Source organism: Saccharomyces kudriavzevii (assembly GCF_947243775.1).
Source record: "Saccharomyces kudriavzevii IFO 1802 strain IFO1802 genome assembly, chromosome: 3".
Lineage (NCBI taxonomy): Eukaryota > Fungi > Ascomycota > Saccharomycetes > Saccharomycetales > Saccharomycetaceae > Saccharomyces > Saccharomyces kudriavzevii.
In genome coordinates, this window is record NC_079274.1 from 53,709 (window position 1) to 78,481 (window position 24,773).

At 45.4% G+C, this 24,773-nt stretch overlaps 16 protein-coding genes across 16 annotated transcripts; 7 read left to right on the forward strand and 9 right to left on the reverse strand.

Annotated features, from left to right (window-relative positions):
• Window positions 1-645: 645 nt before the first annotated feature.
• Window positions 646-915, forward strand: SKDI03G0240 (uncharacterized protein; the record flags this gene model as incomplete). The annotated part of the gene is made up of 1 exon (XM_056231393.1): window positions 646-915. The coding sequence occupies one exon, from the start codon at window positions 646-648 to the stop codon at window positions 913-915; it is 270 nt and encodes an 89-aa protein (XP_056086310.1).
• A 400-nt stretch (window positions 916-1,315) lies between these two features.
• On the forward strand, window positions 1,316-2,707 carry SPS22 (Sps22p; the record flags this gene model as incomplete). The annotated part of the gene is made up of 1 exon (XM_056231404.1): window positions 1,316-2,707. One exon carries the CDS (start codon window positions 1,316-1,318, stop codon window positions 2,705-2,707), a length of 1,392 nt encoding a protein of 463 aa, XP_056086311.1.
• A 97-nt stretch (window positions 2,708-2,804) lies between these two features.
• POF1 (nicotinamide-nucleotide adenylyltransferase) lies at window positions 2,805-3,581 on the reverse strand (the record flags this gene model as incomplete). The annotated part of the gene is made up of 1 exon (XM_056231415.1): window positions 2,805-3,581. The coding sequence occupies one exon, from the start codon at window positions 3,579-3,581 to the stop codon at window positions 2,805-2,807; it is 777 nt and encodes a 258-aa protein (XP_056086312.1).
• Window positions 3,582-3,775: 194 nt separating this feature from the next.
• Window positions 3,776-6,058, reverse strand: EMC1 (Emc1p; the record flags this gene model as incomplete). The annotated part of the gene is made up of 1 exon (XM_056231426.1): window positions 3,776-6,058. The coding sequence occupies one exon, from the start codon at window positions 6,056-6,058 to the stop codon at window positions 3,776-3,778; it is 2,283 nt and encodes a 760-aa protein (XP_056086313.1).
• A 187-nt stretch (window positions 6,059-6,245) lies between these two features.
• MGR1 (Mgr1p) lies at window positions 6,246-7,496 on the reverse strand (the record flags this gene model as incomplete). Its single annotated transcript, XM_056231437.1, has 1 exon — window positions 6,246-7,496. One exon carries the CDS (start codon window positions 7,494-7,496, stop codon window positions 6,246-6,248), a length of 1,251 nt encoding a protein of 416 aa, XP_056086314.1.
• Window positions 7,497-7,746: 250 nt separating this feature from the next.
• Window positions 7,747-9,312, reverse strand: PDI1 (protein disulfide isomerase PDI1; the record flags this gene model as incomplete). The annotated part of the gene is made up of 1 exon (XM_056231448.1): window positions 7,747-9,312. The coding sequence occupies one exon, from the start codon at window positions 9,310-9,312 to the stop codon at window positions 7,747-7,749; it is 1,566 nt and encodes a 521-aa protein (XP_056086315.1).
• Window positions 9,313-9,864: 552 nt separating this feature from the next.
• On the forward strand, window positions 9,865-11,367 carry GLK1 (glucokinase; the record flags this gene model as incomplete). The annotated part of the gene is made up of 1 exon (XM_056231459.1): window positions 9,865-11,367. The coding sequence occupies one exon, from the start codon at window positions 9,865-9,867 to the stop codon at window positions 11,365-11,367; it is 1,503 nt and encodes a 500-aa protein (XP_056086316.1).
• A 237-nt stretch (window positions 11,368-11,604) lies between these two features.
• GID7 (glucose-induced degradation complex subunit GID7) lies at window positions 11,605-13,866 on the forward strand (the record flags this gene model as incomplete). Its single annotated transcript, XM_056231470.1, has 1 exon — window positions 11,605-13,866. The coding sequence occupies one exon, from the start codon at window positions 11,605-11,607 to the stop codon at window positions 13,864-13,866; it is 2,262 nt and encodes a 753-aa protein (XP_056086317.1).
• A 78-nt stretch (window positions 13,867-13,944) lies between these two features.
• On the reverse strand, window positions 13,945-15,531 carry ATG22 (Atg22p; the record flags this gene model as incomplete). The annotated part of the gene is made up of 1 exon (XM_056231481.1): window positions 13,945-15,531. One exon carries the CDS (start codon window positions 15,529-15,531, stop codon window positions 13,945-13,947), a length of 1,587 nt encoding a protein of 528 aa, XP_056086318.1.
• Window positions 15,532-16,353: 822 nt separating this feature from the next.
• On the reverse strand, window positions 16,354-17,664 carry SRO9 (Sro9p; the record flags this gene model as incomplete). The annotated part of the gene is made up of 1 exon (XM_056231493.1): window positions 16,354-17,664. The coding sequence occupies one exon, from the start codon at window positions 17,662-17,664 to the stop codon at window positions 16,354-16,356; it is 1,311 nt and encodes a 436-aa protein (XP_056086319.1).
• Window positions 17,665-18,007: 343 nt separating this feature from the next.
• On the forward strand, window positions 18,008-19,708 carry GFD2 (Gfd2p; the record flags this gene model as incomplete). The annotated part of the gene is made up of 1 exon (XM_056231504.1): window positions 18,008-19,708. The coding sequence occupies one exon, from the start codon at window positions 18,008-18,010 to the stop codon at window positions 19,706-19,708; it is 1,701 nt and encodes a 566-aa protein (XP_056086320.1).
• An 89-nt stretch (window positions 19,709-19,797) lies between these two features.
• GRX1 (dithiol glutaredoxin GRX1) lies at window positions 19,798-20,130 on the reverse strand (the record flags this gene model as incomplete). Its single annotated transcript, XM_056231515.1, has 1 exon — window positions 19,798-20,130. One exon carries the CDS (start codon window positions 20,128-20,130, stop codon window positions 19,798-19,800), a length of 333 nt encoding a protein of 110 aa, XP_056086321.1.
• Window positions 20,131-20,598: 468 nt separating this feature from the next.
• LSB5 (Lsb5p) lies at window positions 20,599-21,666 on the forward strand (the record flags this gene model as incomplete). Its single annotated transcript, XM_056231526.1, has 1 exon — window positions 20,599-21,666. The coding sequence occupies one exon, from the start codon at window positions 20,599-20,601 to the stop codon at window positions 21,664-21,666; it is 1,068 nt and encodes a 355-aa protein (XP_056086322.1).
• A 45-nt stretch (window positions 21,667-21,711) lies between these two features.
• On the reverse strand, window positions 21,712-22,218 carry MXR2 (peptide-methionine (R)-S-oxide reductase; the record flags this gene model as incomplete). Its single annotated transcript, XM_056231537.1, has 1 exon — window positions 21,712-22,218. The coding sequence occupies one exon, from the start codon at window positions 22,216-22,218 to the stop codon at window positions 21,712-21,714; it is 507 nt and encodes a 168-aa protein (XP_056086323.1).
• Window positions 22,219-22,382: 164 nt separating this feature from the next.
• On the forward strand, window positions 22,383-23,417 carry STE50 (Ste50p; the record flags this gene model as incomplete). Its single annotated transcript, XM_056231548.1, has 1 exon — window positions 22,383-23,417. One exon carries the CDS (start codon window positions 22,383-22,385, stop codon window positions 23,415-23,417), a length of 1,035 nt encoding a protein of 344 aa, XP_056086324.1.
• Window positions 23,418-23,607: 190 nt separating this feature from the next.
• On the reverse strand, window positions 23,608-24,501 carry RRP7 (Rrp7p; the record flags this gene model as incomplete). Its single annotated transcript, XM_056231559.1, has 1 exon — window positions 23,608-24,501. One exon carries the CDS (start codon window positions 24,499-24,501, stop codon window positions 23,608-23,610), a length of 894 nt encoding a protein of 297 aa, XP_056086325.1.
• Between the last annotated feature and the right edge of the window lie 272 nt (window positions 24,502-24,773).

The window sequence follows — 24,773 nt, forward strand, 5'->3', positions numbered from 1 at the left end:
GGGAGACGTATTCTTTGAAGCCGGTGATTAAATATGGCTGCAAAAAATCTGCCCAAAGGTCGTTTAAACAGGAAAAAAGCATGCAAAATCCAAATACTTATTTAGCTTTGCTTCCGGAATACACAAACGACAAGAAAGTAAGCCAACTGACACGCATGGGGTCATCTTGGTTTCCCACGATCTGTCAAGCTAAGCAAGAACACGTTCCCCTAGTTTTCCTCTGCTCTTCTTGGTCGCTGTAATCTGCGGGTTTCCCCACATAGACTAAGCACAAAGGGGATAAGAAGGGATTAATCTTATGAAGATACCATCCCTTTCTCATGATGAGCCATTGTGCGGATGGTTCTTGCCATTGAGATTTGATCGCTTCCCTCCTAAAGGGAAGATGGAGCAAAACCCAGTTTCCCTAAGGGGAAACGCAATATATCCCTTTAAGGAAGAGATAGGGGAAGATAATAGATTGACAACGTAAATCTGTAACGAGATGAGGAAGAAAACTAACATCTATATAAGGGAGTGCATCTCGCTCCACTTGACTTGCAATTTTCCCCGTTTCTCTCTTCCTGCTCTGGTCTTTCGATGCCAAGGTCGATAATAGCCAGAACAAGCAAAGCTCCCGTCTTAAACCTATACTCCCGTTAAACAATGCAAGTCAAAAACGTCGTCGCTATTCTAGCCACAGTAACTGCTATTCAAGCACAAGCTGGCATTGATACAAATGCCACTACTCCAAACGCTACGCAGCCAAACGCTACGCAGCCAAACGCTACGCAACCAAATGTCACTCAGCCAAATACGACCCTTCCTACCGCTTCGGTCACTACAACCGTCTCGATTGGCGATGCCGTGGTCAACTCCATGGCAGCTGGCGTTTTCGGAGCAGCAGTCGCTGCTGGTGTCGCCTTTTTATTCTAAGGCCACTTTTTTCTCTACATTTTCTTCCTCTTTCTAATATCCTGACCGTTGTTCAAACTGGGGAGCTTTTAACTTTCGTTTCACTAGCCTTTTTTTTGTTCTTTACATTTGACTCTATTCTTACATAGTTGATTACAAACTAATAATATTTAATACTAATTCTATATACGTTGTATATGTGTGCTATTATGTAATATAGCTTTTGCCTGTTTTGTTGAACCCTTTTTTCATTGCTCTGGAAAAAAAGCGTCACTAATTCGAAAAATATAGCGAAAAACTAAAATAAAGATACTTTCTTTGTGACAGATAGAAGAAAGCCTGTTCTGCAACTTTCATCGTACCACACCTAAAATAGAGCAAAGTAAATCAAGAAGACCCCTCTCTACCACTCCGAGAAATTATGAACCGCGTTTTAAGAAAAGGTCAACTGTTGATGATTTTATTGGCCTCATTATTAGTGACACAGACTTTGGGTGCCGCTATCTACTTACCGAAGGGCCCACACCATGTCAAACCATTCCATAGTGACAAGCCCAATTTGCAAAGAAGAGGCAATGAGCCCTTTTTCGAGATAGATGTCAAAAGCTTGGATGTAAACTCGCCCATATCAGAGTTGTGTAAGAAAGATTTGCATGTTATCGATTCTGCGCAGGAACTTTTCCATTTACAAAACCAATGTGAATTCATACTGGGATCTTTGCAAATCACGAACTATGACTCCAATATTTTGAATTTGAATAGTCTAAGAGCCATCGGCGGCAATCTGATTATTCAAGACTCGCCTGAATTGATTAGAATCCAAGCTAGTAACTTGAACAAAATCGAAGGACTCTTCCAATTGCAAAGACTAACATCTTTGGTTTCTGTTGAAATCCCAACTTTGAATTTTTGCCGGTCGTTAGAATGGAAAGTCGTTCCCATCTTGAACTACGTGTCCATGGATTCTCAAAATATTGAGATCGTTAAAGATATTATCATATCGGACACTTCGCTGGCCAACGTCGAGAACTTCAATAAGGTCCAAGAGATTGACACTTTCAATATCAACAATAATAGATTCTTGGAAACCATTCATTCGAATGTCAAGACCATCAGGGGCCAATTTAGTGTTCATGCAAACGCTAAGGAATTAGAACTTGAAATGCCATATCTGAGAGAAGTGGAAAACATTACCATTAGAGATACATCTTTGGTCTATCTACCACAGCTAACAAAAGTAAAGAGTTCTTTAGAGTTCATCGAAAATTACTTTTACGAATTAAACCTGAACAACTTGCAAAAAGTTGGCGGGACTTTGGGAATTATTAACAACGTGAACTTAGTGAAGATTGACCTCGAGAATGTAACGGATATTCAAGGCGGCTTAATGATTACCGATAACGAATCCCTGGAGGATATTACTTTCTTGCCCAACTTGAAACAAATCGGTGGAGCAATTTTCTTTGAAGGTTCATTCAAAGAAATAATGTTCGACAGTTTGAAACTGGTGAAGGGCAGCGCTCTTATCAAGAGTTCATCGAGCCTCTTGGATTGTAATAAATGGACAAACCCATCAAATGGAAGATCAATCATAAGAGGTGGGAAGTTTACCTGCATTTCTGGAAAGAAGGAAAATACGTTGAATGTGAAGCAGGATGGTACAATCGTAGAAAAGGGCTACAAAGATTTAACTCAGGAGAGTGAGGATTCCAAAAGAAGAGTGATTTCAAAATTCACGAACTCAACGACCGTAAGTACACAATTGAATCTTCTTCTTCTTGGTATATGTCTTCTTGCCATGTTGTTTGTGTAAGGTTACTAGATTAGCTTCACAAAAATTTCTTTTGCTTTTGATATTTTCTCTATCTATTTATAAAATGTCGTTTCAAATCTCTATCATTATTTTCTTTTCAATCAAATATTGTCTTATTCTTCATCACATAACCATATATGCAAGATGGCAGCTCATCCCTTAGCTTCTCCACCTGGCCGGCCTTTATTTTTTTTCTAATCTCTGATGAAGAAACGTTTCTTAGTGATGGATAATCATTTTGCATGACATGGACCCTAGACCCCCATTCCTTTGGTATAACTGGTTCGTACTTTCCCGCAAGTATATCACTGGCATACTTCAACTGCGATTCCGCATCGAGGTGACAATGATCTCTCGCCAAACAGTACAACTGGCATTTTGACATGAAGCTCTCCATTACATCGCTGATTTTTAAGGGGTGGTAATATTTTTCATCAAAGATCCTAGCGATTGTATCAAACCCGACTAGATAGCCTATATTTGTATTGTATTCCTGAGTAAACTGCTCATGCAAAACCTTGTCTTTGTCAATAAACTTCGAAAAAACGGTTAGCCCGACAGATACCACAGACTGAGGTAGTTTTTCCTCAAGGTAATTAGCAAATAAGCACATCATTTCCAAACGATGTGGGAATGATGCTGGTATAGGTAGTTTATCTGCATTGTTCACCGCCAAGAGCAATAGAATATGCGACTGGGTATTGTTTAACTTGAAGTTTTTGATGGCTTGCGATAATAGTTGGAAATGAGCTAGGTGTGGTGGATTGAATGATGAGTCAAGTACAAAAAGCTTCGGGGATTCCAGGTGCTGCGGGCCCTTGATAATCTGGAATAATAAATCATTTTTTCGAAATTGTTCGAACACTTTTTTCATATCTTCTTTGCTAGTATTTAGGCTGTCTTCAACGTTCGGTATCTCATTAATTAGTCAATCTAGTTTTGATTTTTCAAGAAAAAGAAGATTATATAACCACGAATTTGACGATTTCTGAGGGGAAAAAAAAGGAAAGAATAAAAATGAAGAGTTTTAGAGTGTGTGTCTGATATTTAAAAATTGTATGTAGACATCTATTTGATTAACCATTGTTCCTTCAATTTCTTGCTTGAGACAGAAGGACGGATAACATAGGTGATCACCAACAGGATGAATATGGTAATGAGCAGTTTACCCTTTTCGAATGTAGGACTCATTAGATCAAATTGACCAGAAGGAGTGATTCTTGTACAGAAAATATCATGGCCCAGGTCACAAATGATACTTGTAGATTCCAAGTTGGTTGTGATAGAGATTAATTTGGAATTAGCTCCCGGTAATAGATTCCTGAAATGTGTGATGACGAAATTATCATTGATTGGGATAACCGGCGTGTATGGGGTAGCCATAAACTCCTTTTTATCATTGTTGGTCATTTCCTCTGCTGGTTTGCCTCTTGCATTCAAGAAAAGCTTTGGTATATAAGTGATTTGGCCATTTTCTAATTCCATAACGATTGCCTTTGTGGTAATATCATCGGTCGTCTTGGATATGGTCATTTTTTCAATAATCTCGGGGAAAATGAACTGCTTAGTTAGAAATTGAGGTTTATTGACGTTACCGGTTAATGGATTATAACAAACGAGGTTTGATGGATTGGACAAACGTTCGTCTGGGATTAATGATTCGTATAATTCCACCACTACTAACTTTTGTTCCGGAACAGGTTCTGAACTGAAATAGGAATAAACGACCCAATATTCGCCGAAAACAATATCTGTTGGAAGCCTGAAGTCTGGAGAATCCTTGTGCTTTTGAGTGACCAGGATTTCACCGGTAATGGTATCAATCAAGTTAAAAGTAATTGTATGAAGTTCTTCATTAGTGACTAAATAAGCCGCTAGATTTGGGTATAAATATTTGTAAAGAACGGATTTGTCACCCAAGGTAATACCGAGACTATTTAAGTTTGTTTCACCTCTCTTGTCATATGCCACAATTTTTTCCTTTGGCGTCACAATTCTTTGCCAAGTGTCTTTTATCAAATCATTCTCTATAATATAGCCGTATATGCCATCTGAATCATGTTCTGTGATGAACATCCGGGAACCTGAGTGGAAGAGGAAAGGAAATGATGCAGACATGCCCTTGCGGGGATCTAATGTAAACAATAGATGATTTGCGTTGTCAAATTTAATCAAATATTGATACTGGTGTTCCTCCAACTTTATAACAGAATAAACGTTTTTCTTTACAGGTAGAGAGGATCTTGATTTAATAATCGGTAAGTTGTTAGTGAGTCCAATTGTCAAATAATGTCCATCATGGGAAAAAACAACAAGTTCGTTATGGTTTTCATCTGTCCAGAACATTTTAATAGCTTGGTCAATTTGCAAATCGAGTTTCCAAACAAGCTGGCCCTTATTAATCATATCTAGGCCACCGATGAAGCCATCATTGGTCAAAACAATCAAAATTTTGGCAAACCCAAATTTTAAGTCTGATGCGGTGGTATCTTTGGAATCCAAACCTAGGACTTTAGTGAAGATACGTCCTGGTGAAAAATGATTGTCCTTCAATAAATTCAATAAGCGATTCCCATTGGTTGTCAACCTGAGCCAGTAAGCGTCCCACAGAGAATCAGAAAAAACTTCGGCTTTCATATCTTCATTCAATTCCACATCTCTAGAGTCAAAAACATCCAATACAGCATAGTCTACCACATTAGTCAATGATTCTTCTCTTTGCCAAACTGGTATCAATTCTGTACCATTGACAGAAAATCCTATATACTGAGTATGATTAACATTCAACACTAAGGTCAAGGGATCTTCATATTGGAAATATTCCACCTTATCAAACCCTTGAGGCAATTCCAATTTCCATTGGGCCAAACCCGATGTCTTGTCAAGGACATGCAGTCCATCGCCCTTTATGATCACTTGATCATTTGGATATGAGAGTGGTGGCAAAATAGTTGTGGCGGGAACGTTACTTACACCTTCGTCCAGTAAGAACCAGTCATGTAAGTCAAATTTTTGCCATTTTTGGCTTGATGAGTTCACGCAAACCAAGATGTTGTGGTCATTACTATCCAGTTGAATGTCATCGACAGCGAAGGGTAAAACGTTTCTGAAAAGAATTTGTCCCGAAGAAATATTGAAAGAAGAAACCAAAGAGGAAGTTTCAGTGGAGTTGGAAACGATTAGAACCCGGTTGCGGTCTCGAGCATCAGGGATAATTTTCTCCCAAGGGCCCAAGTTAGCCAATTGCCAATCGATGACAAAAGCATCTTCTGAAAAAACCGCTTGGACACAACTCGTGCTTAGGAAAAGTGAAATGAAGCCGTACACCAGAGCCGTATACGTTATCTTCATTGCTGTGGAGAGGAGTGTGAGAATGTAAGTATTAGTTATTAGTGCATATATATACATATATATATATATGTATTCGCGTATATAAATCAAATCCCAGCCATATTTTTTGGGTAGTAGTCGTTGAAAAATCACGGGGCACGAAAAAAGATCAATACATACACACCACAACTAAAGGATTAGCAAAGACTCAATGTGTCTTTTCGTGAGTGAGAGCCTTGGGGGTAGGTCCAGGTACGGGCGGGTCTGTACTGTTAGGAGTCGTAGTATGAGAGGGCATGGTAGTGGGTATGAATTTTATGCTCAGGGAGGTCTCCAAGGCCAAAGTCATCCACGGATCGTATAGAGATCTCATTGTATCGAGGTCTATATCCTGAGCAGCGGTTGTGTCGTGGGGCAAGACAACGCCCCGAGAGAGCACGGCGTTAGATCTTCTTTTCGCTGGTGTCGCAATGGAGTCACTCGAGGTTTCTAGGAAATGCAGTCTCTTTTCGACATTTTGTAGGTGTAGTTTCTTGGATTCGGAAAGGTCTTCCAAGCCCGTGGAGGATTGTGGACGATGGGATATGGAATTTATGAGCTCAATGGAATTTTCTCTGATGTTTCTTTTGTTTTGAAAGAACTCAAACATGTCCAAGTGGAACTCCATGCGATTGAGATACTCGTTGAAGGGCATTGGCTTGTATTCCAAGGGTCCGAACCACTTGATGATGGGGTTTTGCGCCTCGACCTGGGCTCTAGCGAGAGCGACGCTTTGCTTGACTTCGGGGATGTTTGTCGAGAGCGGCGTGCCGTTCATGGCATCTTTGACTTTTATCTTAGTGGGGTCTATGCCCTCGTGGTAGTATTTGACGATATTGTTGAAGAATTTCTTGTCACGCACGGATTTCATTTCGTCGTACCAGGGGTCATATTTGAGTAAGTTCAGGCGTGTGACTTCCAGCAGTGATTGGGAGAGCAAAAGTGAGCCAAACAACCCCCAAAAGAGTTTCCTCATGCTGATGAACCGAGACTGGCGAGGTATGATGGGGGGAGGAGCGAGTACGATGTCGCCGTGCGTGGTAGAAAAACGGTTCAACGTGGGGAAGTCCGCGATGTCCTTTCTTATTTTGGTCTTGCCGTTGACGATCATTTCGCTGGGCAGTTCGCCAAAGGATAAATCTGAATGAGCATGAGTGGCGATGCGACGCGGTGGCGGTAGTCTGTAGAGTCTTCTCAGTCTGAAGAGGGCAAAGAGGCCGACTGCGGATTGGATGCTGATCAAAGTGTATAGTCCCGATAGATTATCGGGAGCGGGCACGAGAGGCCCCCATAGTTTCAGACCCAAGCTTGGCCTTATGTAGAATTTCTTAACGTCATTATCATCTTTGTCGTGGATGTCTTGCGATTGAGGGTGGTCGGGAGCGCTGTTGGTATCTGGTGGGGGTGTGAATACGGCCATATTCGACTACGGTAATTGGAGGGGGGGTACGGGACTCTCTTGAGTTATAGGCCTAGTAGCGTCAAGTTGATGCACTGCACTTATTGTTAGGTGTTCAATTTTTCCCTACTTTGAGGCGTTCTTCGTGAAGTGTGATGAATATAGCACAAACAGTTTTTTCTATTTAATTTTATTTTTCATTCATTCTGTATTTTAAAGAATTTCTAAGTTTTTATATTTCTATTTAATGGAAGACACCAAATAACATAATTCACAATTCGTCGTGAATGGCGTCTTCTTCGTCTTCCAATTCAGCGGCATCGGTCTCCTCGGCAGCCTTTTCTTGGGCTTCTTCGTACAAGGCCTTACCGTCAATTGCAAAGTGACCGTTTTCCTTGATGAAGTCGAATAGGGAGTCCAAGGATCTTGAGTCTTTGTATACGACAGATTCGGACTTCTTACCAGCTGGGTACAAGACGATGGTTGGGTAGCCCTCGATCACGACGCCCTTGACGTCGTTTTCGGTGTGGTCCAGCTTGGTGATCAAGACATCGGAAGTGGCGTTGGCATAGGTGTCGGCTAATTCTTGGTAAATAGGGGCCAATCTCTTACAGTGACCACACCATGGGGCGTAGTACAGAACAAGGACGTCCTTCTTTGGGTCGTTGACGATTTCGTCGTGGTTCTTGCCGACCAATTGGAAGACGGAGGAGTCTTGGTTTTCGAAGACTTCTTGTGACTTCACGATGGGGGTGGCGTCTCCTTCCAAGAATTCCTTGACCAGGGATTCAATGGCTTTGGATTCCAATACAATCTTGTCGGTCAATTCGTCGAATGCCTCTTCGGAGAGTTGAGGTAGACCGTACTTCAAGTCTTCGGTCATGTCGTGGATGGCGAATAGAGGGAACTGTTCCTTCATGTTCAAGTTGCCGGCGTGTCTGCCGAACTTGCTGGCACTGATGCTGACGAAGTTCAAAAGGCCTCTGTTCTTCTTGGCCAATTCAGTGAAGATGGGTCTGTATTGCTCCAATTCTTCGTCGTCGTTGTAAAACAAGTAACCCAGGGGCAAACCGCTTTCGACGTATTGGCCGAACACGGAACCATCGATTTCGCCAAAGTAGGGCAAGGCTTCCACTTGCAACCACTTTTCGAAAACGTCTGCCTCAGCGATGTCCGCTTGCGTACCGTTGTAAACTACAGGTACGTCCATGGCGGAGGGTAAGTAGATGGCAAGTTTGAAATCGTCGTCTGCGTTTTCCGTGGAGACGAAGTCATACTCGTTGGAGTGCTTGTTGGCGATGGAGTAGAAAGTGGCGTTGAAGTCGGCGCCAATCTTACCGGATTGGACGATGACCGGGGTTAGGAAGGTTTCGTTAGCAAGGAACGCAGGAAGATCGGCGACAACGGCGACTGCGGGCTGGTTTTGCTTGATCATGAACTGGATGATGGCCTCAGCAGTTCTGGGTCCTTCGTAATCAATTGAGCTGTTGGCGTCATTGTTCTTGAAGATCTTCAAGCTGGGGAAGCCCGGGACGTTGTGTTCCTGGCACAGATCCTGGTTTTCAGTACAGTCGATCTGAGCCAAAGTAATGTTTTTCTCAACAAGAGCCTCGGCGGCTTTGACGTATTCAGGGGCCATGTTTTTACAGTGGCCACACCATGGGGCAAAGAACTCTGCCAGAACCAGGTCGTGTGACTGGATGTAGTCGTTGAATGAGTCAGTAGCCAACTTGACAACTGCGGAGTCTTCAGGGGCCACAGCCTCTTGTTGGGCAAACACAGAGGAGGCGAGCAGCAAGGAGGACCATGACAAGACGGCGCCAGCAGAAAACTTCATAATGATATTAGGTTGGATGTTTGTTTGTCTAGAGCTTACTGGCTTTGAGAGTGCGAACCGGGTATATTGGCAGTAGCGAGAAAATCTACTTACTATATATATATATATATATATATGCAAAGCAGTGAGTTTTCTATTTCGTTGTGTGTTGTAACAGCACAACGGAAACCTACACGGTGGCAAATTGGAAATCAAAGAAGAGGGAAGAAGAAGAAGAAGAAGAAAAAAAAGAGGCGCCGCCCGGCAGGGTAAGACAATGTCACGTGCCACGCGAGAAACAAACCCAAGGCCACGTGTCCCGAAGAGTTTGTCCCTTCGAAAAGGAAGGCAGGCGCGGCGCTTGCACCCCGCATTTTAGGTGGTGGGCCGACGGCCCACCCCCCCCTGAAAAGGGGGGGGTGGTGACCCGAGCGTGGTGTCACACCACGCTCTCGCGGGTACCCGCCCACGGGAGCACGCCCGTATAAATAGCCTCCATCAACGCGACCCCCAACCCCTCCCCCAGGGCCACACACAGCCTCTGCAAACACAACAACACCACACGATACAATAATGTCCTTTGACGACCTACACAAGGCCACAGAGAGAGCAGTCATACAGGCCGTGGACCAGATCTGCGACGAGTTCGAGGTCACGCCCGAGAAACTGGATGAGCTAACCGCTTACTTCATCGAACAAATGGAAAAGGGCCTTACCCCTCCACAGGAAGGCCACACGCTGGCCTCGGACAAGGGTCTCCCCATGATCCCCGCCTTCGTCACCGGGTCACCCAACGGGACCGAACGCGGTGTTCTGCTAGCCGCCGACCTGGGCGGTACCAACTTCCGTATTTGCTCCGTGAACCTGCATGGGGACCATTCTTTCTCCATGGAGCAAATGAAGTCCAAGATCCCAGACGATTTGTTGGATGACGAGAACGTCACCTCGGACGACCTGTTTGGGTTTCTGGCACGTCGTACGCTGGCGTTCATGAAGAAGTACCACCCGGACGAGCTGGCCCAGGGCAAAGACGCCAAGCCCATGAAGCTGGGTTTCACTTTTTCGTATCCCGTGGACCAAACGTCTCTAAACTCCGGGACGCTGATCCGCTGGACCAAGGGGTTCCGTATCGCAGACACCGTCGGAAAGGACGTGGTGCAGCTGTACCAGGAGCAATTGCGTGCCCAAGGCATGCCCATGGTCAAAGTCGTCGCATTGACCAACGACACCGTCGGAACGTACCTGTCGCATTGCTACACGTCCGACAACACGGACTCGATGACCTCCGGGGAGATCTCGGAGCCGGTCATCGGGTGCATTTTCGGCACCGGTACCAACGGGTGCTACATGGAGGAGATTAACAAGATCACCAAGTTGCCCCAGGAACTGCGCGACAAGTTGATAAAGGAGGGTAAGACCCACATGATCATCAATGTGGAATGGGGGTCGTTCGACAACGAGCTCAAGCACTTGCCCACCACCAAGTACGACGTAGTGATCGACCAAAAGCTGTCGACCAACCCGGGGTTCCACTTGTTCGAGAAGCGTGTTTCCGGCATGTTCTTGGGTGAAGTGCTGCGTAACGTTCTGGTGGACTTGCACTCGCAGGGCCTGCTCTTGCAACAGTACCGCACTAAGGAGCAACTGCCCCGCCATTTGACCACGCCCTTCCAGTTGTCGTCCGAAGTGCTATCGCACATCGAGATTGACGACTCCACGGGCTTGCGCGAGACGGAGCTGTCGTTGCTACAGAGTCTCAGATTGCCCACCACGCCAACAGAGCGCATGCAAATCCAGAAACTGGTTCGCGCGATCTCCAGAAGATCCGCGTACTTAGCCGCCGTGCCGCTCGCTGCCATTTTGATCAAGACCAATGCTTTGAACAAGAGATACCACGGTGAGGTCGAGATTGGTTGCGACGGTTCCGTGGTCGAGTACTATCCCGGGTTCAGGTCCATGCTGAGACACGCCCTGGCCCTGTCGCCCTTGGGCGCGGAGGGTGAGAGAAAAGTGCATCTGAAGATTGCCAAGGATGGCTCCGGTGTCGGTGCCGCGCTGTGTGCGCTTGTTGCATGATCTTCTTGCGTTTCTTCTTCTTTTCTCTTTCCCTGTTTATATGTATATGTATGTATACCTTTTTCTGTATATGTACTTATGATTTTCTCTCTTTAATGAACAATATCATCAGGAACGGGCGTTTGGTTTTTAAGGGAAAACAAAGAGTAAATGAATGTATGTGGATGGATTTCAGGTTCCCTTCACCAGCGTCGCGACTTGGATTCGACACGATCATGCACCATACCACTCGAGCCCATGTCACACACCGGTAAGATCGCATACGTGCTGAATAATGACGCGGAGGAGGCTAGCTCGCCCGCCGCCGCCGTCGGCTGTTTCGACAAGCACCAGCTCACTAAGCTGCTGATCCATACTTTAAAGGAGCTGGGCTACGACTCCGCCGCTGACCAGTTGCTCCTGGAGAGCGGCGGGTACCAGAACGAGTCCAACCACATCCAGACGTTCTTCAAGCTCGTCAAGGCCGGGCAGTTCCATCTCATCGATTGGCACATCGTGTGCTCGCTGCCCCTTGCCAATTGCTCGCCCCTGAGGCCCGAGTGGCTTCAGACACTGGTCGTCGTCGTCGCCGCTGCGACCGCGACCGCGACCGTGACTGCCTCTTCGTCCTTCGATCATATGCTGCTGCAATTGCAGCAGCTGCAATTACTCATGGGCTCCGTGAGCTCGTCCACTTGCTCGGACGCGGATATCGCCACTCTCAGAAACTACGTCGAGATCATGATCCTCGTCAACAGACAGATTTTCCTCGAGTTCTTCCACCCGGCAGCAACCGCAGCCTCTCACGCAGGCCCGCGCACTGCGCTGCCGGTGCTGTACCTGCGCAAAATCCTCAAGAACTTCATCGAGATATGGGATTCGCTGTTGGTGTCCAACGACCAATTTCTCAACGAAGAAAACATCTTCAACCCGGAAACCACGCTGAGAGAACTGTCCACGTACTTGACCAACCCGAAGCTCACCGCGCACCTGAACCTCGAGCGGGACCATCTCATGGACGCCATCTCCAAATACATCGACCCGAACGAGCTCGTCCCGAAGGGCCGTCTCCTGCATCTCTTGAAACAGGCAATCAAGTACCAGCAGTCGCAGGACATTTTCAATATCATCGACCCGGATGACGACGCCTCCTTCTCCTCGTCCGCGCATCGCATCAACCTTTTGCAGGATAACATCTCGCACGACCTGACAGTGACCTTCCAGGAATGGAAGACGATCCAGGACACCACGGACGAGATCTGGTTTCTAACCTTCTCGCCCAATGGCAGGTATCTGGCCTCCGCCACCTCCGAATCTTCGAGAGGCTACTTCATCACAGTCTATGACGTGGAGCAAGACTTCAAGATCCACAAGACGTGCGTGAGTTTGTCGCAATCTGTACTGTATCTTATGTTCTCTCCCAACAGCCAGTACCTCGTCGCGTGCCCCTTCAGTGAAGACGTTACCATATACGACATGAATGCCACCTCCCGCCCCGATGCATCCGCCTCAGACTCGTTCTTACCGTACCCTTCCACAAGGCTCTCGCCCATGGACTCGTTCAAACTGGACACCTCCCCGTACCTGGACGATACGGAGTCTTCAACGTCGTCTTCGTCGAGACCCGCGAATGCAAATTCCAGCCAATCAAGGGTGTGGTGCTGCGATGCCTTCCACACCGCGCAATATGCAGACTGGATGGTGGTCGGATCGCCCGACAGAGAAGCTATTGTCCACTCTCTCACGACAAAGGAATCGCTCTTTAGCCTAAAGGGCCGGACTTGTATCGCGCTGGGCCACGATGAAAACATTTCTGGAAGAAAACTAATCGATCCGACAAAGGTCCTCTACGCACCCAAGGCAGGCGGCAATGGCAACTGGCAATACGTCGAGGACGACGAAACTTTCCCACGAGTGCACGATGTGAAAATAAGCTACGACGACAAGTATGTGCTCTTAATGACCCACCAGGGCGTTATAGACGTCTACGACTTCAGCGGGTTCCCCTCCAGAGAGGAGCTATCCAAGCAAACGGTTGATTTGAAAAACTTCCTGATCCCAAGAATCGCAAGACTGGACGTCGGCAAAAACATGACTTGCATTTCACTACCGTTGAACACCGCGCACCAAGACGGCCATAAGCAACAAATAGCGGAGTCTCAATATTCGGTGCTGGTCAGCTTGCAAGATAACGAGCTGCAAATGTGGGACTATAGGGAAAACATCCTTATTCAAAAGTACTTCGGCCAGAAGCAACAGCACTTCATAATCAGATCCTGCTTTGCCTACGGAAATAAGCTTGTCATGAGCGGCTCAGAAGATGGCAAGATTTACATTTGGGATAGAATTAGAGGTAATTTGGTCTCCGTGCTATCTGGTCATTCTACAATAATGAGTAACTCTACGAAACCCATGGGGAAAAATTGCAACGTAGTCGCGTCAAACCCTGTAGATAAAGAAATGTTTGTTTCTGGTGGCGATGACGGTAAGATTAAAATCTGGAAAATTTCAAGAAATTAAATGCCCTATATATAAATAAATAAATGTATATACATATAGATCTATGAACATACGTGAATTTTTGTGTTAAGGGAAAAACTAGTCCAGCCTTCTTTCATCTTCAGGTAGCATTTGACTCAATGCTTCAGCTTCCCTTCTACCTCTTTTGACATCCAGACAGTTCAACACTGGTAATGATAGCATTAAAAGCAGGAAAAAGAAATAAAACGAATATCGAATATTGTGTGTCTTATCGGTAAGCAATCCCACAAGAAAGGGCCCCAGAATGGATGACCCCTTATCCGTGATGCTGAACATGCTGAAAAATGTAGATTCCTTTCCTGGAGGTACAATCAAACTGAAAACTGATCTTGAAACAGCGGAGAGCCCACCTAATGATAATCCGTACCAAATGGCCAATAAGAACATTTCGAATTTGTGCTTCAGGCCGAACGCATCAAAGAAGAACCCGAGGATACCATAAAATGGTATGAAGCTTGCCCAAATGATAATGTACATCAAGGTTTGACTGGAAGTCCACCGGAGCTTCGTGGCAAGAAATTGCGGAATCATAAAGGCGCCCAGCATTGCATTTACAACGGTCAATACACTTACCATGATTAGGTTGAGGGTACTCATGTGTAATTCTGCCTTGGAGAACAAAACCGCAGTAGAGTTTATAGTGGTAATGGAATCACTAATGATGAACCATGCAACGAGGAAAATCATCACATCTTTCAACAATCTGGCGTGCTTAAATGATTCAAAAAGCGACAGCCAGCCATATGAAAGGTACGCCTTCCAATCTAACTGTCGAACACTCTCTTGTTCATCAGGATATGGGCTGTTGGTGGATACTACTGTTGTTGTTGTTGTTGTTGTTGGTATTGAAACGTCGTCAATCAGCCATATCATGGGTAATTGCCAAAAAAACCACCAAACACCCACGAAAAGAATAGCGACCTGCACATCTTGTTTGCTGCCCTTTTTCGATGCGACTAAGAACATGGACATGATTTGCACAATTAGGGCACTTGAATAACCTAGCGACGCACCTTTACCACTAATCAACGTAGTTAGTGAGTCCACCTGATCTGGTTCATAATCTCCTTGACTTTGACACTTCAATGAATCCTTGACAAAAATAGGTAAAAGTGAGTTTCCGACCACATTGATAACACCAAAACAACCGTTAGCCACAATATAAAGCCCAGCTAGGGAATAAATCTGGGTATCGTTTAATTTTGAGATCGCAACAGTAGATAACGCACCCACAACGCCAAACCAAACTAGAACTCTTCCCTTGAATTTAACACTCCCCCAAAGGTCTACTATCCCGGAAACAGAAATAACTATAACAGTTTGGAACAAAACACTAAGGGAAAAGACATACAATGCAAAACTCGAGGTGTCTACAAAGATCCGATTGTTGAAGAGACCAAGAACACACTTATCTGAATCACCGGCCGTTTCTGACAGACAAGGTGCAGAATGATCGTGCACTTTCACACCGTTGATATTGGCAAATTGCTGCAACAATAAAGGAATATACGTCGAAACGGCTGAAACCACAAATGGCTCACTGGAGAAGGAATAAGCGTACCATCCCTTGATGTTATTTTGGGCTTTTTTTATTCGGTAGTTCGTCACCGAGTCACTCATATCATGTATAGTTCCATAGCTCATATCTATAGTGGTAAATACGGTACGAGCGGACACTTGTTTATGTGGAACGAAACTCGTCAATGAAATAGGAACAGTTTAATACCTTTTCTTTTGTTTACACTATGCATCTGCCAAAAGATGAGGTATTTTCGATTGAGAAAATATCCCTTTTGGGAATTAATTTTTATTGTTCTCTAGAATTGTTGAGCGGCGCTATCAAAGAAAACAATACAACAATTAATAGTAGATAGCACGTTGACTTATAGATGACGCAGACTAATAATCTGCTTTAGATAACAACAAAAAAGGAATTAAAGAACGTGAAGGAAAAAAAAAAATTATACATAAAAGTTTTACATATGATGGATTATTTATAGTCAAATAGGTATTTTTCATGGCTTCTTCACAATTATTAAACTTGAAAAAAAAAAATAACAAAAAAAAGCAGGTGGTTTAAAGAATTGTGCAAGAAGAAAAGAAAATTTCATATCTCATGATGGTAGCCACTTGAACAAAACAAAAAATAGGGCGAGAAGAGGCTGGTATTTCTATATCTTAAAAAAAAAAAAAACAAAAAAAAACATAAATACTTGTATTTTGTTGTTTATGATAATAATGTACAATGAATTCAAAACGTGAAGACTGTTCAAGGTTTTTATTTCTCTTTCCTCATTTATATTAAACTGATGGAAAAATGGGGAAAAAAAACAAAAAAACAGCTCTGCTGGAGGGAATGATCAACTTTTAATTTTTTCAATTTTATAGGTTTTTCAATTTTTTATTATTTTTGTTTAAAATGCAATGAATGAATCCATTATTTTTTTTGGAATGTGCGAGGAGCCTCTATAAGGTCAATTCAGGTTCACTAGTGGCAACTGGTGCTGATTCATCTCTGGCTTCTTGCTGTTGAGGAGTAGATTCGGCGGATATTTCCTCCTCTTGTTGAGGGACAGGTGGCACGGATATCATGAATTGGTCCAATGCGTCGCCAGCCAATTCCTTTTCAATGTTGACTTCGGTTTCAAAGGTCTCTGGTAACCAGTTAGACCAGCTCTTGGAACGAATGAAGTACCTATCTAATGGAGACGTTTCCTTAACTTCGTTAGTTTCAGAAACAGCCTCAGCTTCGTTGGTGACCAAAGAGCCTTCCACAACGTTGACGGTAGCGGTTTCATTGGCGACAATTTCTCTTAGCGCAGCTAAGACCAAGTTTGCGTCGCCACCGAAGGACATGTTGACAACCCTATAAAACTTGGAGATCAAAGATAATGGAGCAAACCCATCCTTGGATAGCTTGGATCTTAAGTAGTTGTCGATGGTCAAGTTTTCTTCGCTAAAGTAGTACTCAATCTGTCTAGCAATGTTGTTGATGGCCATTAAAACCGGCTGGACTGGATAGAACTGCTGTTGTAATTTGACCATAGGTTGTTGAGGGTTGTGATGGAGGTGGTTTTGGTACTTTAAGCGGTTGCTGATGTTGGGACGAGGGTTGCGTCCCTGGTAGGGCTTAAACTGTGGTGGCAGACCTTGGTTCTGAGGCATGCCAGTGTTATTGCTATTATGGAACTTTCTTCTTTGAGGGCCGGTACTATTGTGGTGCTGGCTGTGGTGGTGGTTGCGGTGGTGAGGTGGTTGCTGCTGTTGTGTAGATTGGTCATTTTCTTGAGGAGCAGTGTCCTTTGACTCTTCTTCACCAGCGGATTCAGAACCATCTTTTTTCACCTGTTGCTGTTGTTGCTTCTTAGCATTATGTTGGTGATGCTTCTTTTTCCTGTTTGCGCTACTCGACGATGTCGACGATGCTGCATTCTTGTTGTTCTTGCTCTTGTTGTTATTGTTGCCGCTGTTTCCACCGTTCTTAGAGCCGGATCTCTTGGTGCCAGAGACGGTGATGGAGGCCTTGATTGGAACCCATTTGGTAGCAGTAGATGATTTTGGAGTAGGTGTCCTATTCTTCTTCTTTCTCGTGGCATCCAAGTCCTCTATAGAAATGGAGGAAACGGGGACCTCGGTTTGAGCAAGTTTCCATGGGGAGGATGTGGGCAAAGGTGCTGGCGTCAAATTGACTTGCTTGCTCTTAGAACTCTCCTGTTCTTGTGTTTCTGGGATTGGAGCAGTGGCAGTATTAGCAGCGGTTACGGTTTCAGCAGACATCGTGGGCAGGGAAGTGAGAGGGGGGGAGGGACACGTTGGCGGGTCCAGATTAATCCTGATGATTTAGTAACGACTTAGCACCTAATACTATCCATAAAACCGAAAAAGAGATGAGGAAAGGTATACATTTCTACTTTTCTCTGTCTGTTCTTGACCTACCAGAAGTGAAAAATTTTTCATTGCGTGGGTTCATCCGTGCACCATTTCTGAAAAATTTTGCGATGAGCATCCCTCAAAATCCGTATTATCCGCCAGTATCTTGAGACCCAACAGAAGAACATATAAGAAGGGGAGGGGGGGGATGCAATGAGGATGTAAGCCTTGCTCGAGAACTTAGATCCACATGCGAGCGGAAATGGTGAGTGATAGCAGTAAGAATAGCAGTGGTAATAGCGCCCATTACGAGAGGAGGAATGATAACGGTGCAGACCACCGTTATCGTTCCAGATCCGGGAATAGCGGTGCTTTGGTAACGAGGTTGAGTAGTGGGCCGCTCTCCGTCAGGGGATTAGTAAAAGAACGAGCGGGAAGCAGCCAGGTGAAGGGCTGTGTGGAGGCGTTTCTGGACGCTAGGGCCCGATTGAACACAGCTTGGGACCGAGCCGGGTGTAACTGGCTGGACCAGGTGGATTACTATGCACGGCTGAGGAAGACCGCGTTCTCGAATGAGTTGGATCTGCTGAGGGAACCCATGATCGATGCGTATATGGTGGAGATGAGGCAGAAGTTTGGTGCCTCGTATAAACAGTCTGTCGTGGAGCTGGAAGGCAAAGTAAAACAGGTGGAAAACGAATGGTATGCAGTGCATGGCGATGTGGACGCTAAACTGGAAGAGCTGACGGCAGAGCGTCAATTTTTGAAAAGGCTGAGCAGCACAATTGTCCCTCCCAGGTCTAGAAGGTCGCAGCGGCTGCCGCCATTGACCAAAGAGGACCGAGCCAACAGTGTCTGTCCGCAGCCTAGGGGCGTGAAGGACATTGTTTGGTTCGAAGCCATCCAGAAGAAGATGTTAGGAATGGATGGCACGATCAAGCTCCTGGAGACAGAACAGAAGCTACTGGTGGAGGAGAGGAACAGCGTCAAGAGGACGTCCTGGCGCACGGTGGAAGCGTACCCTGGCTCGGACGAGTTCGCTTACTTGGAGAAATGCATCAGGTTGATGGCCTCTCAGAGGGCAATATGCTTTTGTCTTGACATAGAGGCCTTCGAGGCGAACCAGAATGTGATCACGGAGATCGGAATCTCCATCTACGACCCCAGGGAGAACATGGTGCCATCGATGCTTCCAATTACGAAGAATTACCACTTGATCATTGAGGAGTCTCTAGAGCTGAGAAACCAGAAGTGGGTCTGTGATTACAAGGACTGCTATTTACTGGGCGAAAGCTACGTCCTGAAGTTGAAGGAGTGTGCGCGGTTCATTCAGTCGCTGATCAACTACTATCTGGTCCCGGTGACCGAACAGGACACAACATGGTCGAGAGCCCTCATTGGGCACCACGTGAGCGGCGATCTCAAGTGGCTCGAGACCATTGGTGTGAAGTTCCCCGGCAGAGGGTATGAAGGCCGTTTGAACCACACTCTGCTTCCCGCTGACGGCCCTGGCAGTGTAGATGTCTTCGTCTTGGACACTGAGCAGTTTTACAGGAAGTCGTACGGCGAAAAGGGGAGCAGCTTGGGCAAGATTCTCCGGCTGTTCGAGATACCGCATGCGTTCCTGCACAATGCCGGCAACGATGCATACTACACCCTGCGCTTGCTGATGAAGTTCTGCGACATCAATTTCAGAAGGGCCACTGGGATGGACGACGTTCTCAAAGTAATGGGCCAAGTGAGAACCTGGGGCGAAAGAGACCTGCGGGAGCCCAAAGTGGTGCCCATGTCGTATGCCATCTCCATCGAGGAGGCGGCGGCCAAGAATCGGATGCACCGCAAGGGCGTCAAGAGTAACAGGAAGGAAAGAGTCTGCCAGACGGAGTTCGGTGGGTTGACGTATTTTGGAACGGGCAGAGATGCCTTTGCAAGCACGCTTCCGACACTCTAAATATATTCATCGATCATTCTTGTTTTTCTTGTACATACATACATACACATGCGTATAGACTTATATAAGGGGAAAAACTTCGTCTGCATTTATTTCGCAAGGATGGGTTCCAACAGCTCCTCCAGCTCGCCCGTTTCCCTCAGCTCTTGCAAGTCGTCGTTACCCCCGATATGCTTGCCGTTGATGTAGACGTTTGGCACGGTTCTCTGGCCGTTGATCTCATACAGCGCCGCCTGGATGTCTGCGCCGTCCTCCATCTCGTTCAATTGCAAGACCAAGACTTTGGATTTAGGCACTTTCAACTGCTGGAAGAGCGTGTTCAAAGCTGCGTGGCAGTATGGACAGTACGTCTTGGATGCGACGAAGATTTCCTTCTCTGCAATAAGTTCCTTGACGTGCTTGATAGTTTCTTGAGATACCATTTTTTCCTTCGGAGTTGGTGTGCGTGAGTGCTCGTATAATTACCGCTAGCTCTCTTGCTGCACTGAACCTCCCTTTTTTGCCACTCATCTTATGTGGACTTTTCGTCAACTTTATATCTCACTCCTTCGAAAGCAAAAACTGCCATCACGTGAGTTTGGTAGCATGCAGTAGGGGGAGGAATCCCGAAGCGCAAGGGGGTTAGTGCACAAGACAAGCGACTTCCGCACACTGCAGATGCCATCGCCCCTATGCTCCACTTGTAACGGGGCCATCCTGTGAACCAAATGCGCTTCCCATATTGCATAATGCACACCTTTTATGTTGATAACCTGGGGACTCTTTTGACATGTCCGTGCACAGTGATAAAGGTAGTGGTTGTTTATTGGTATATTATCATTCTTAGAGATGTTGCAGTTGGGATAGTGAGAAAGCGATAAGAAGGTGAAGGCAGGCAAGACAGAGACGACATGGGGTTTCTTTCGGATCATCCACGCACGGCTATCACCGAGACGATCTTCCGAATCGTCTCTTCAAGGGACTACACGCTGGAAGTGGAGCTGGCACCCCTGATTCAGCTTATCAAGGCAGACCGCAACGACTACAACTACACTGTCAACCAGGAAGAGGCTGCGCGGGCGCTCAGGAAGAAGATAAAGTACGGGAACCGGCTGCAGCAGTCCAGGACTCTGGACCTCTTGGACCTGTTCATTTCGCAGGGCGTCAAGTTTACCGTCATGTACAATGATGACAAGTTGCTGCAAAGACTGAAAGGGATGGCCACGAATTCTGAGTGCAGCGGGTCCGGCGAGAAGTACGAGCCCAGGATCATCAAGAAGTGTGCAGCATATGCGATCTCGTGGTCAAACTACATCACGCAGAACGGGCTGGAGAACGCGAGGGCGTATGCTGGTCTTTATCAAATGGGCGAATTGGTCAAGCAGAAGTATTCGAAGAGCAAGGGCTCCCGCCGTGGTGGCGGTGGCCGCGCTGGTGGCCGCTCCAATTTCATGGATGACAGCGCCGACGACACTTTGTACCAGTCGAGCTCGTTGACCAGTGCCGATAGATTGTATAGGATCCCGCAGATCAATTTGAACAAGGAAGCACCCAAGATCAGGCTGATCATCAGCGATGCTCTCGCGTCTGCGGTGTCTCTGCAGAACTCGCTGATCGGACTGCCCAGGGGCAAGTGCTCCACGGACGACGAAGAGGCCACGTCCAAGTTCATCCAGGCCAGGGCCATCAGGAGGAAGGTTCTCAGATACCTGCAATTTGTCACGGAGGGCGAGTTTCTTGGCAGCCTGATCCATGCTAACGATGAACTGGTGGCTGCGCTGACTGCGTACGACGATAGAAGTGCTCTGGACACTGCCAGCGATGAGAACGATCGTGACTCGTACAGCGACGATGTTTACGACGAAAACGAGCAGGATAATAGCAGGTACATCGATAGCGAGTCCTCGGAGGAGGAAAGCCTGTCCTCCCGCCAGCCGTCCACCGTCTCGAACCCATTTGGCGACCATAACAAAATTTAAACAAAGTATGTACCAACGTATGTAGTCCAAGCCTATGTAGCACATTCAATCCCTCTTAAGGTTCAAAGACGCACTGTTCACGCAGTGTCTGGAATCCTTGGGCAAGTTCAGCAGCTGCTTCCAGCCTTCGCCTTCGAACACATGCCCCAGGTGCCCACCACACTTCCCACAGCATATCTCTACCCTCGCAGGCATCAGAGAGGTGTCGCGGTGGTACGTGATGGCGCCAGGGGAGACTTCTTCGTAGAATGCGGGCCAGCCACAACGAGCATCGAACTTGGCGTTACTCGAGTACAGAGGTGTGTCACAGTTGGCACAATGGTAGACCCCGGAGTCCTTGGTGTGCAGGTACGCGCCTGTGTTGGGTCTTTCGGTCGCCTTATCCTTGAGCACCATCAGTTGCAAGGGCGTCAGTGCGTCATTCCATTTCACGTCGTTCGATTCGCTGCTCATTTTATTGCTCGTATGCAAGTATCGTGCCAGTGCAATGCTTCTTGTGCCTGGGAAAGTTCTGCGCAACGTGAGGGCGTAGAGCCTATTCAACTTGTTCATTTTACCTGGTGTTCTCTCTCTTCTCCCTTATTTAAACTATTATCGGCGACGTATTTCCCAATACATGAAACTGGAAAATTAGTATCGGCAATTATAACAAGCTGGCTCAAAGGTGGCTCCCTGGGAAAGAGGCTGCTACCAAACAAAATAAATAAATAAGGCAGATGGAGGACGAGAAACAACCTATCAACGAGGGCTCGAACCGTGCCTCGCCGGATGCGGGTGCTGACGGTACGATACTAATGAATAACGAAGACTATTCGCAATGGTCGGTTGACGATGTGATCAGCTGGTGTATTCCCACGCTGGAGGTGGAAGAATCTGATGTGTTATGCCGGAATCTACGAGAAAACGATATCGTGGGAGACCTCTTGCCGGAATTGTCCTTGCAAGATTGCCAAGAATTGTGTGAAGATGATCTGAATAAGGCAATAAAATTCAAGATATTGATCAATAAACTAAGGGACACCAAGTTGGAGTGGAAGGACGACAAGACGCACAATGACATGGTGACGGTGCTGAAAAATTTGTACACCACAACGTCTGCCAAATTGCAGGAGTTCCAATCGCAGTACACAAGGCTTAGGATGGACGTCTTGGAAGTGATGAAGACTAGCTCGAGTTCTTCGCCCATCAACACGCAAGGACCCCCCGCCACGGCACCTTCCTCAAATAGCACAATCATACCCATGAATGATGGTTTGTCCCTTTCACAAACAGATTATTTTGACACGGCACATCACCGACAATCGCCATCAAGGAGAGAATCCCCGGTGACGGTATTTAGACAGCCCAGTCTTTCTCATTCGAAATCGTTACTCAAGGAGAGCAAGCAAAAAGTACCTCAAATATCCACAATTCATGCCTCAACTACGTCGACAGCGAACACACCAGGACCATCGCCTAACGAGGCGTTGAAGCAATTGCGTGCCTCTAAGGAGGACTCATGCGAAAGGATTCTGAAAAATGCAATGAAAAGACATAACCTGGCCGATCACGATTGGAGGCAGTATGTCTTGGTCATATGCTATGGGGATCAAGAGAGACTGTTGGAACTACATGAAAAGCCTGTAATCATATTCAAGAACTTAAAGCAACAGGGTCTGCACCCCGCCATTATGTTAAGGAGACGAGGTGATTTCGAGGAAGTAGCAGTGACGAATGGGGGCGACAATATTACCCCTGGTGGGAGGCTCTAGTGCTTGGCCACCGTATGTACTTTGTAATTTCATATGGACAGAATAACATATATGCATACTGAAGAAAAAAAAACTGATTGATGCCTTTAAACTTATATTATTTTATATTATATTATATTATATTATACTATACTATACCACTTTTCGTAGATATATTGAGAAATATTGAATATGATGACGGGATGATGGTTTAGGTGTATGGATTGAATTTCCTCTTGGCTTTCATTACCTTGATTCTTTCCTGATCTTCCTTGAACTTGCTTAACAGCTGATTGATCTCTTGCTTTTTACGCTCTCTTACTTGGAATCTATAGAAGTCCTTTTTGGCCTTTTTATCGATATTAGAAATTGGTTTTGTCTTATTTTCATGTTTGGATAATGGATTTTTGTTCAGAATTTTCTTTCTTATAGAGTTCAATGATTTAGTGTTCTTTCCAACAACTAGTGTGAATCCGTCCTCATCTATTATAGAGCTTTGGATGTCCTCTTGTGCTTGAGCTTCACGCTGTTCAAAGATCGCCATGTGCGTATGAATATCCTCCTTCAAGTAGTCAATGTCTAATGGTTTGTAGAAGTTGATAAAAGTTGTGAAAGATGGGCTGGTATATGTCCATTCAAACAGTTCGTCTGAATGTTTAGCATGCAAATTAGAGTATTTCCTTAAGGCATTCCAGCAATTATCTATGCTTGCGGCATCCACAAATTTCAAAAGAGCTGTGTTTCTTGGCGTGTATCTTTTTTCGTTAACGTCTGCGGACGACATTAGGTCTGAGGTCAATGCTGATAAATCTATTTCGTTTAATCCAAACTCATCGTTGTATAATAATTCCTCCACATGTGATACTGTATCGTATTTCCCACAAAGCTGTCCAACAAATTTTTTCATATGCTCTATGTTAGAAAGCAATGGGAGATTGACCAAAAATAAACAATTAGATTCGTTGGCATTGGAACTCTGGTGCTTTTTAGCGAACATGTAGTGCAACGAAGCATCTTTGCTTTTGGGTAGTGCTTTGTGATCAGGTAGTTTGAACGGCACCACTAAAAACCCATTTTTCATGGTGCTGATGTCTTCAATACCCATTTTATGAGGTTGTTACTGAATTTTGATGTCTGCTAACCAATGTGTATGCCTTGGATATTTCTTGGTTCACTAACCTATAGTGTCCCGCTCTACTTATTTCTTTAAATGACCAAAAAGTGAAAAATTTTCCAATTTTACATATCTCGTTTGAAGTGATGATAATAACGATAATATTCACGCAAAGTGTCATTTGATACCATTCGCTATCGCCTGTTGATCCAAAAATATGACTTTCATCTTATCATTCATTACAAAGTGTATCTCTATTTACT